At 40.8% G+C, this 11,751-nt stretch overlaps 1 protein-coding gene across 1 annotated transcript; it reads left to right on the top strand.

Moving 5' to 3' along the window:
• The first annotated feature begins 6,233 nt into the window (after positions 1–6,233).
• On the top strand, positions 6,234–11,431 carry LOC145865792 (CD276 antigen). Its single transcript, XM_082970776.1, has 6 exons — positions 6,234–6,454; positions 7,818–8,135; positions 8,211–8,483; positions 8,646–8,966; positions 9,057–9,155; positions 9,449–11,431. The coding sequence occupies exons 1-6, from the start codon at positions 6,373–6,375 to the stop codon at positions 9,523–9,525; spliced, it is 1,170 nt and encodes a 389-aa protein (XP_082826902.1). The 5' UTR covers positions 6,234–6,372; the 3' UTR covers positions 9,526–11,431.
• The last annotated feature ends 320 nt before the right edge of the window (positions 11,432–11,751 follow it).

Genomic DNA, 11,751 nt, shown 5'->3' with positions numbered 1-11,751 from the left:
GCTATAGTAGCAGGAACAATAAGTTACCTGAAACAGAATGGGAAGCTGTGATGATGATAACAACCATAGTCAGCCTCTATTGAGCCAATTAACACACCATAATTCTTATACATTTAGTAGAGAATGGTAGTGACTATTGGTTTTGATTGGGTTATACAACCTTCCCATAAAGTCTCCCACAGGTTTCCTCATGGATCTATCCAGTCATGTTCTCAATTTGTTCAGAGAACGTTAAGAAACAACATTCTTCTGTGGCAATTTCAGTACTTCAGCATAACATTTACTACAGGATTCCTTATGGTTCTATTTAAAGTCATGTTCTCAGAACATTAAGAAATCTTGCCATAAAAACTGAAAAAACATTAAACATTCAAAGAATGTTATTTAAAAACACATACATTCTGTTCTCAGCATCAACAAAACTCTTCTCTATCTTGTTAAGTGTGTTGGCTGCGCCCACTAATTGGCCACACCTGATCTTAATGAGTGCTTGTTTCCTTTGAAATAGGGTCTGTTTGAATAGACTAAAATGAACAGCTTTGTATGAGTTAAAAAAAACAGCATGGTAGCTCCATCCTGGTGGCTCAGTGGAATAATTCCATGGATAGAGAGCAGAAGATCATCAGGTTGAATCTCATTGATGCCATGCCACAATAAAAAAATCTGTGTGTTCGCATGATAAATGCATTTCCATGGGTCTTATCTTCAAATAACCTACTATTTCTGATCTCAGAATGTTAATAAAACTTTTAGGGAACCATAGACAAATTCTCAGAATCTCCCTGGAAACTAAAAAAATATGTTCCAAGAACAGGCACATTTTTTACTTCCATTCTCAGAACGTTTAATAACTTCCAGTTTTAACTTTTGGTTTTATTACCAGAACCAATGGGAAACCAAAAACGTAGGTTCCCACAACTTCCAATGAACCAAATATGCTATCTGGGCTAATAGCGATAGCAGCAATACAGTAGCAATGCCTTATTCACAGTGGACGTCGCACAAGGCAGATATTTTCTTTCTGTTGGTTGATTTGGTTATCTGTGAATGTTTGTTGTCCTTATGTTTTGATATTGAGAAGAAAAGTACTGCCATAATAGCACTGGATCATTCCACATTATACTGTGAACATTAAATACATTCACTTTACTAGTCTTTGTTTGCTTCTGCTTCATGTTGCCTGCTCAACCCCAATCCAAACCTCTGTTTTACACCTCATAACATTTGGATCAGTGAGTCAATAATGCCTGGTCTTTGAAAGCTGTCTGGTGCATTAGAGTCTGAATGACATTCCAAGGACATTTTAGGGTGTGTGTGTGTGGTATCAGAGGCCATTGGTGGTTACTACACAGGCCGAATAGGGAGTGGTATATGGACACTTCTGAGGGTTGTGGTCCCCTCAGAACCATGGGTACTTTGGTCCATAGCCCTTCGGCGCCCAATTGGTGGTTACTACTCAGGCCGAGTAGGGAGTGCTATATGGACACTTCTGAGGGTTGTAAGCCCCTCATAACCATGGGTAATTTGGTCCATATCCCTTCGGCTGTTAAGGATAGGGGGCAGTATTTTCACGTTCGGATGAAAAATGTGCCCAAATTAAACTGCCTCCTACACAGACTCAGAAGGTAGGATATGCATATTATTAGTAGATTTGGTTAGAAAACACTCTGAAGTTTCTAAAACTGTTTGAATGATGTCTGTGAGTATAACAGAACTCATATGGCAGGCAAAATCCTGAGAAAAATCCAACCAGGAAGTTTATCAACGTTTATGATGAGTATTTTTGTAAATTGATGTGCTCATTCACCAGAAGTTTTGGGTGGCAATACATTTTCTGAACATCACGCGCCAATGTAAAATGGGGTTTATGGATATAAATATGAACTTTATATAACAAAACATACTTGTATTGTCTAACAATGAGTCCTGGGAGTGTCATCTGATGACGATCGGCAAAAGTTAGTAATTCATTTTAGCTGTATTTGTGGTTTTTGTGATGCCTCTCCTTACTTGCAAAATGGCTGTTTGGCTTTTCTTGTTTAGGTGATGTGCTAACATAATCTAATGTTTTGCTTTCGCCGTAAAGCCTTTTTGAAATCGGACACTGTGGTTAGATTAACGAGAATCTTATCTTTTAAAATTATGTATAATACTTGTATGTGTGAGAAATTTGAATTATGAGATTTTTGTTTTTTGAATTTAGTGCTGTGCTATTTCACTGGCTGTTGTCAAATCAATCCCGCTAACGGGATTCGCGTGTTAAGTGGTCACTAAGAGGTTAACCTCTTACATCTAGACGTTCCGCTAGCGGAACACCGCTCCAATATCCAATGATTGGGCGTGGCGCGAAATAGAAACTCCTCAAATCCGAAAACTTCCATTTTACAAACATATGACTATTTTACAGCATTTTAAAGACAAGACTCCTTTATCTAACCACACTTTCCGATTTCAAAAAGGCTTTACAACGAAAGCGAAACATTAGATTATGTCAGAGTACCCAGCCAGAAATTCAGACACCCATTTTTCAAGCTAGCATATAATGTCACATAAAACCAAACCACAGCTAAATGCAGCACTAACCTTTGATGATCTTCATCAGATGACACTCCTAGGACATTATGTTATACAATACATGCATGTTTTGTTCAATCGAGTTCATATTTATATCAAAAACCAGCTTTTTACATTAGCATGTGACGTTCAGAACTAGCATTCCCACCGAACACTTCCGGTGAATTTACTAAATTACTCACGATAAACGTTCACAAAAAACAAATTATTTTAAGAATTATAGATACAGAACTCCTTTATGCAATCGCGGTGTCCAATTTTAAAATAGCTTTTCGGTGAAAGCACATTTTGCAATATTCTGAGTAGCTATTTTGACACCCACCAAGTTTGGTACTCACCAAACTCAGATATACTATAAGAAAAATTGGATTACCTTTGCTGTTCTTCGTCAGAATGCACTCCCAGGACTTCTACTTCAATAACAAATGTTGGTTTGGTTCCAAATAATCCATAGTTATATCCAAATAGCGGCGTTTTGTCCGTGCGTTCAAGACACTATCCGAAGGGTAAAGCGCGAACGCGTATCGTGACAATAAAATTCAAAATATTCCATTACCGTACTTCGAAGCATGTCAAACGCTGTTTAAAATCAATTTTTATGCGATTTTTCTCGTAAAATAGCGATAATATTCCGACCGGGAGTCGTTGTTTTCGTTCATAGACTGATAATCTAAAATGGACTCTTCACGTGCACGCGCGCACCCGTCTCATTGTTCTCAGATCAGCTACTTACCAAATGCGCTACTGTTTTTCAGCCATGGGCTGCAAAGTCATCATTCAACGTTCTGGCGCCTTCTGAGAGCCTATGGGAGCCTTAGAAAATGTCATGTTACAGCAGAGATCCTTTGTTTTGTATAGAGATGACAAAGGAGGCCAAGAAATGGTCAGACAGGGTACTTCCTGTACAGAATCTTCTCAGGTTTTGGCCTGCCATTTGAGTTATGTTATACTCACAGACACCATTCAAACAGTTTTAGAAACTTTGGAGTGTTTTCTATCCAAAGCTACTAATTGTATGCATATTCTAGTTTCTGGGCAGGAGTAATAACCAGATTAAATCGGGTACGTTTTTTATCTGGCTGTGAAAATACTGCCAACTATCCATAACAAGTTAACATTTGGATAAGTGAGTCAAAAATAGTCAATAATGCCTGGTCTTTGAAAGCTGTCTGGTGCTGTTACGTTCCCCAGTTTCTGTGTTGTGGTTTATATATTTTCATGTATGTATTTCAGGAAATGGCTTCCTGACATTCTCCAAGCAGCTGATTGCTAATTGGAGAGCTGACCACGCCCCATTGCTAATTGGAGAGCTGTATCCCATTAGACTCCTTCTCCAGCTATATAAACCAGTGTTCTGTTGATCAGAAAGAGCGAGATGATTGCTGAGAGAGAAGGCTGATGGTTAATTCTGTGTTGTTCAGAGTTTACTTAAGTATTGTGTAGCTGCTGATTTGAGGTATGTGTGTGCGCCAATAGAACTGTGGTTTTGATTATTGGAATTGCTTACCGTAATTTCCGGACTATTAAGCGCACCTGAATATAAGACACACCCACTGAATTAAAAAATATATATTATTTTGAACATAAATAAGCTGCACATGTCTATAAGCCGCAGGTGCCTACCGGTACATTGAAACAAATGAACTTTACACAGGCTTTAACGAAACACGGCTTGTAACCAAAAATTTGCAGTAAGCTTTAGTTGTCTTTTTGCACTGAATCAATTCCTCACGCTGCTGTTTCCAACGTCTTATCGACTCATTAAGACCAAGCTCCCGTGCAGCAGCTCTATTTCCTTTTCCAACAGCCAGATCAATCGCCTTCAACTTGAAAGCTGCATCATATGCATTTCTCCGTGTCTTTGCCATGATGAGGGTGACCAAAATTACTACCATAATCAGAATGATGGGAAGTTTGAGAGTGCTCGATTTAATCTAAACAGTAAACAAAAAAGTTGTTTGACCGTAACCCGTTCGGCAATTTCATTGGTCTAATGAAAGCTTCATGCCGCCAAAAAACTGAGCACGTCACAGAATGTGTGTATTTTTATTTTTAATTTTTTTAATTGAAAGCGGGAAAAATCCATATATTAGCCGCGTCATTGTTTAAGCCACGAGGTTCAAAGCCTGGGAAAAAAGTTGCGGCTTATAGTCCGGAATTTACGGTACTTACATTTGTGATATTATGTTTCATTTGTTGCCAGGGGGGAAGGGGAAGGCACCTAGGGAGTGCTTAGGAAACAGGCCCGCGGGCATACATTACCCGTAGTAGTTTACTGTCTATGCACACTAGGAAAGAGCTGGGCGTACCGTCCCCTGTATTTTGGTTAGTGCACCAGGTGGTGCTAGTTAGGTAAGTAGTGGGTAGGCAGGTAAGGTAGGAGAGGGGGCTTTGATATTTACTTTCAAACAGCAGAGCCAGCATTACAGGATGACAAAAGGCAGAGAATACCATTTACAGGGAATTTATTCCTTCGCACGGTAAGTTTGGGGAAAAGGGGAAACTTACCGTGCGAAGGAATAAATTCCCTGTAAACGGTATTCTCTGCCTTTTGTCATCCTTACTCACACCTACAGTCCATACCGCTTTCACACCACGGAGAGTTGAGTTGTAGCAGGGTGTGGCGTTCCCTCTTCCGAGAGGCGTGCGTAACAGGTGCATTACAGAGTCTGAATGACATTCCATGGACATTATAGGGTGTGTGTGTGTGTGTGGTGTATCAGAGGCCATTGAGCCCCTACATCATACTGTGTTGTGATGACAAACTGAAAGGCAGCACATTACATTACACACCGGGTCCTCCTACACCACAGGAGTGTGTTTTCAGACCCATTTCACTCTACATGATGATTATTACCACACAGGAGAAACCTGTCCACAGCCACACAGTACTGATATATTAACACACACTACACACACGCCATAAGACTAAATAGCTAACAAAATGGCTACACTGACTATCTGCATTGACCCTTTTATTTTGCACTGACTATCACAGGACTCAACACTCTCTCTCTCTCTCACACACACACACACACACACACACACACACACACACACACACACACATCCAATCATCATATAAGCTGCTGCTACTCCTGAGGCCAAGTCACCTTACCCCTATACATATCTACCCCTACCACTGCAGTATCCCTGCACATTGTAAATATGGTATTGGAACTGACCGTGTATATACTGTAGCTTGTATACTTTCTCATGTTCTTCTTATTTCTATTTCTCATGTGTTTTTGGTCTACTTTACTTTATTTTATGGTACTATACTGTATATTGATATTGATTACGTTATTATTGGGAAAAGAGCTGGCAAGAAAGGTATTGCACTGTACTGGTGCACGTGACAAAAACTTGACACTTAAAATATTAGCATGTTGAAACAGTGCAAAGATACTAAACCAAAGCATGTGGATATCATGAGGTGAATGCACCAATTTGTAAGTCGCTCTGGATAAGAGCGTCTGCTAAATGACGTAAATGTAAAATGCATGAATTGCTGTCATACCTTGTCCATAGACTATTTACAGGTTAAAGAAACCAATTTGTCATTTGGGTGAACTATCACTTTAACTTGGTCTACCAATGGCACTGCTCTTGAAGAGTGAAACTAGGCTGACTCCTAAGGATTGTACATTCACATACCAGTCACATACCAACACAAAACCGGAATGGGCACTTTACTCTGACAAACTGGACTTGGTGAAGTGACAGCACAGCTACTAGATTCTGACAGAGAGGAGTCAGTATCCACGACGATAACACTGTGGTCTGGTCTCTGTGGAGATGGCCTGGGGACTGGTTTCCATGACATTAAGGGGTCTGATGGTGATTCTGCTGTGGACTGTCACATCCACAGATGGGGGAGGTGAGTAACAACCATCATCATTCTGTCTTAGTTCGTCTGTCTTTACCTTCTGTCTGTCTCAAAATATTATATTCCAAAAGAAGTCCTACGTAGTCCTAGTCCCTAGACACACCTTAGGCTCTAGTGTAGTATGAGCATTTAATAGGTGTAAGCAATGTGGTGAAACCTCTACCTAACCAGATTACAATAGCAGACTCCATATCATATGAAAAATACCATATAACTGTAAAACAAGTTTCTCTGAAACATGAATTACTGTAGATCATAAACATGGTCATTACAGAAGACTGACAAATTACTTCAAGAGCAGACTTTTCCTGTTGTGCGTACTGATCTTTGGCCACTTCCACCCTAAGTCAAAGTGTTGAACACTGAGTATACCAATTTGGGCAGTAAACCAGCATTCTGATCTCAGAACAGCCTCAATTCATTGGGGCATGGACTCTACAACGGGTCAAAAGCATTCCAAAGGGATGATGGCCCATGTTGACACCAATGCTTCCCACAGTTCTGTCAAGTTGGCTGGATGTCCTTTGGGTGGTGAACCATTCTTGAAACACACGGGAAACTGTTGAGCGTGAACAACCCAGCCGCTTTGAAGTTATTGACACAAACCGATGCGCCTGGAATCTACTACCATACCTTGTTCAAAGGCACTTACATCTTTTGTCTTGCCCATTCACCCTCTGAATGTAAAACATAAATAATCCATTTATCAATTGTTTCAAGGCTAAAAAAATCCTTCTTTAACCTTTCTCCTCCCCTTCATCTACACTGATTGAAGTTGATTTAACAAGTGACATCAATAAGTGATCAATAAGCCTTCATCAATAAGCTGACCAGTATTCACCTGGTCAGTCTATGACATGGAAAGAACAGGTGTCCTTAATGTTTCATATACACAGTGTGTATGATTCATCATGTGATTGACTATGAGGTCTCATCAACGTCTCTCTGTGATTGTTTGAACAACTAATGGAAGATCAGTGATTCAACTTAACAGACAGGACAGGCTAAGATGGTTCAACAATGTAAATGATTGCTGAATGGGTGTGTAGTATGATTAGAGGCATGAAGGAAGTGTAGTCATTCAGGTCTGACCAGAGTCTTTACTTTAGATTGTGATTTTAGTTAGAGGTTAGGTGCTGTCGGTGTGGAGGGGGGCGGGTGGAGGACCGAGGAAGACCACAATGAGAGATTAGACTCAGGTTAATATTAATAATAATAACAGCTTAATAACACTCTATAAACAAAGGGCCTACTCAATTTACCAAGGTATCTGACTATTGGGGAGTATAGGAGTCTGTATATGAATCCCTTCTGGTCCAGATGCTTATTAACCTGTGTGTTTATTTACTTGCAGACGTCCATGTAACCTGTGTGTTCTCAGAGGATTGTGTCCTGCCCTGCAGCTTCCAGCCTGGCAGTGAGGAAGTCATCCACTGGCTGCAACCAGAAGACAAGGACCTGACCGTCCACTCCTACTACTACAGTACAGATCAGCTCAAACAGCAGAGCCAGCCTTACAGAGGGAGAACAGCCCTGTTCAATGACCAGATCCCCAAAGGAAACGCTTCACTACTGCTGAGAGGGATCACACTCCAGGACCAGGGCAGATACAAGTGTTACACCAGCACTATTAAAGGCAACAAGGAGTCCTGCGTTAACATAGCAGTGGAGGGTACGGAATGTCTGTCTGTCTGTCTATGATGATCACTTCATGGCTGCTCCATGTGTAATGTCTACTTTGTTGCAGCTCCAGTCCGCTTGGTGGACATACAGTTATCAGATGACATCATCACCTGCAGTTCTACAGGTATCTACCCCGAGCCTAAACTCACCTGGTCCACTGACCCCCCCTCTGACCTTTCATTTGACCCTGGAACCATCCAGAACTCCACCAGCATCAAGGTGGATGACCGGGGCCTCTATGACATCACCAGCACAAAACAGTTTAGCAGAGACCGAACCAACATCTGTACCGTGACCTCTGGGACAGTAGAAAGGACAACAACCCTGAAACAGCAAGGTAATCAATTAATCAACCTATTAATCAATCAATTCATACATCAATGAATAAATACATCAATATATTTATCTGCCTGCAAACTGTACAAAAACAAGACATCATTGTGAGATAAAATACACAAAGATCAAGCTAAAAAGGCTGTTTCTCATGACATCATTTCAGATCCGGTCCAGGGTCCTCCAAGCAGTGAGGTGTCCATCCTCTGCAGTGTCTCTCAGTCTGACCTCCTGACCTTTGACCTCACCTGGAGGTTCAACCAGACAGACACCATCCTCACCTCCAGCTACACCAATGGCAGACCTCAGATGCAGGTTGATGACCAGTGGAAGGAGCAGGTTCAGAGTTTGTCTGACTCTGGCAGCCTTCAGCTCCACAAGTTAACCATGGTCCACCAGGGGACCTACAGCTGTGAACCCTCTACTGCCAGAGACACACACCTGATCCTCACCTACCTGCAGATCACACCTGATAAACTATCTGATGGTACAAAGTTTACTTTTACTGTTTCCCCTCACTGTAAGTCACAGGATCACATTAAACAATACAACTGATACTCTGTATTTTCTCCTTCAGTTTCAGATGGACTGAGTCCAGGTGCAATCACTGGTATAGCAGCAGCAATTATAGCAGCAGCAATTATAGCAGCAGCAGTGATATGTTTCAGGCTGAGAGGTAAGTTATGATGATGACATCATAATCTGTTGAACCATTTAACACAACCACCTCCTGATGAACAGAGAGGAGGGTTACATTGGTGGCTTTTAATGAACAGCTTTGAGTTTCTGCTATTTTACTGCCTCCCATCTCGTAGCATTCTGCCCCCAATGCAGAAGTTCTGTCCCCAATTCTGCAGGTAGACGTCCACGGAATATTCATGTCCTTATGGTTACATTTATTTACTCATACTAGCTGTTTGTGTGTCTGAATCCTGCTAACTCACCCTAAACTCACCTATCCCCCTCCAGCAAATACAAATGGTCCAAATGAAAACGGTCAGAGTGGAATACCACTTCAGAATGGAGAAGAAAGAGAGGAAGACTAGAACAAGGTCAAGGAGAAGACGGATCAGCCACATCAACCATACTAATGCCTCAGACAGAAGGAGATAACATTGACTAAGGGGAGGACAAAGAGGAAAGGTGACAATTAGACAATTGTCCAATTGCATATAGGCAATGCTAACACTTTCACCAACAAAAGGCAAGGTGTAGCTATAATCATATTGCTTACACACCTGTCCAGTCCTTTCAGATCTCCATGAAGTGGCTAGCCGGGGGGTAGTGGCTAGCCGGGGGGTAGTGGCTAGCCGGGGGGTAGTGGCTAGGGGTTGTTTCTGGACCAAACCCATCTTTGACATCAAAAAACAATGTTTTGCAAGTAAAATGTGAAATTACCAATGTGTATCTCCTGTATCAGGTATTGTTACTACTCAGTGACAGTATGTCATTCACCATCTTTGTGTCTTGGAGAGGCCCGTCATCCTCAACACACACTGAATGGACAGGAAAGGACCTGTTTCACCATCAGAAGTAACTTGCTGGCATGTTAATCAATCAATTACAATACATTATTAGGAGAAATAGTTGATTGATTGCGGGACATAGTTTTTAAAGTTTCAGTTTATTTTATTGTGTGTGTGAATTAATTTTGTTATAGCAGGAGGAAGTAGCTACACTGAGTATATCTACTGTAGCATCACACCCTCACCTTGATGAATGCAAGTGATCTTTACCTGTATGTAACATGATCCCTCTAGAAGTCCCAGACCTCTCTCTGAAGAGAGAGGAGCTATAGTAGCAGGAACAATAAGTTACCTGAAACAGAATGGGAAGCTGTGATGATAACAACCATAGTCAGCCTCTATTGAGCCAATTAACACACCATAATTCTTATACATTTAGTAGAGAACGGTAGTGACTATTGGTTTTGATTGGGTTATACAACCTTCCCATAAAGTCTCCCACAGGTTTCCTCATGGATCTATCCAGTCATGTTCTCAATTTGTTCAGAGAACGTTAAGAAACAACATTCTTCTGTGGCAATTTCAGTACTTCAGCATAACATTTACTACAGGATTCCTTATGGTTCTATTTAAAGTCATGTTCTCAGAACATTAAGAAATCTTGCCATAAAAACTGAAAAAACATTAAACATTCAAAGAATGTTATTTAAAAACACATACATTCTGTTCTCAGCATCAACAAAACTCTTCTCTATCTTGTTAAGTGTGTTGGCTGCGCCCACTAATTGGCCACACCTGATCTTAATGAGTGCTTGTTTCCTTTGAAATAGGGTCTGTTTGAATAGACTAAAATGAACAGCTTTGTATGAGTTAAAAAAAACAGCATGGTAGCTCCATCCTGGTGGCTCAGTGGAATAATTCCATGGATAGAGAGCAGAAGATCATCAGGTTGAATCTCATTGATGCCATGCCACAATAAAAAAATCTGTGTGTTCGCATGATAAATGCATTTCCATGGGTCTTATCTTCAAATAACCTACTATTTCTGATCTCAGAATGTTAATAAAACTTTTAGGGAACCATAGACAAATTCTCAGAATCTCCCTGGAAACTAAAAAAAATATGTTCCAAGAACAGGCACATTTTTTACTTCCATTCTCAGAACGTTTAATAACTTCCTGTTTTAACGTTTAGGAAACTTTTGGTTTTATTACCAGAACCAATGGGAAACCAAAAACGTAGGTTCCCACAACTTCCAATGAACCAAATATGCTATCTGGGCTAATAGCGATAGCAGCAATACAGTAGCAATGCCTTATTCACAGTGGACGTCGCACAAGGCAGATATTTTCTTTCTGTTGGTTGATTTGGTTATCTGTGAATGTTTGTTGTCCTTATGTTTTGATATTGACGAGAAAAGTACTGCCATAATAGCACTGGAACATTCCACATTATACTGTGAACATTAAATACATTCACTTTACTAGTCTTTGTTTGCTTCTGCTTCATGTTGCCTGCTCAACCCCAAACCAAACCTCTGTTTTACACCTCATAACATTTGGATCAGTGAGTCAATAATAGTCAATAATGCCTGGTCTTTGAAAGCTGTCTGGTGCATTACAGAGTCTGAATGACATTATAGGGTGTGTGTGTGGTATCAGAGGCCATTGGTGGTTACTACACAGGCCGAATAGGGAGTGCTATATGGACACTTGAGGGGTGTGGTCCCCTCAGAACCATGGGTACTTTGGTCCATATCCCTTCGGCTGTTTAGGATAGGGGGCAGTAGTTTCACGTTCGGATGAA

Source organism: Salmo salar, chromosome 29 (assembly GCF_965601325.2).
Source record: "Salmo salar chromosome 29, fSalSal1, whole genome shotgun sequence".
Taxonomy (NCBI): domain Eukaryota; kingdom Metazoa; phylum Chordata; class Actinopteri; order Salmoniformes; family Salmonidae; genus Salmo; species Salmo salar.
The sequence above is the reverse complement of the archived record's forward strand: the minus strand, read 5'-3'. Positions and strand labels throughout refer to the sequence as shown.

Coding starts and splice junctions, on each gene's coding strand:
- LOC145865792 (XM_082970776.1), top strand. CDS start 6,373: ATGGCCTGGGGACTGGTTTCCATGACATTAAGGGGTCTGATGGTGATT. Junction 6,455..7,817: donor CACATCCACAGATGGGGGAG/GTGAGTAACAAC, acceptor ATTTACTTGCAG/ACGTCCATGTAACCTGTGTG. Junction 8,967..9,056: donor ACCTGATAAACTATCTGATG/GTACAAAGTTTA, acceptor TTTCTCCTTCAG/TTTCAGATGGACTGAGTCCA.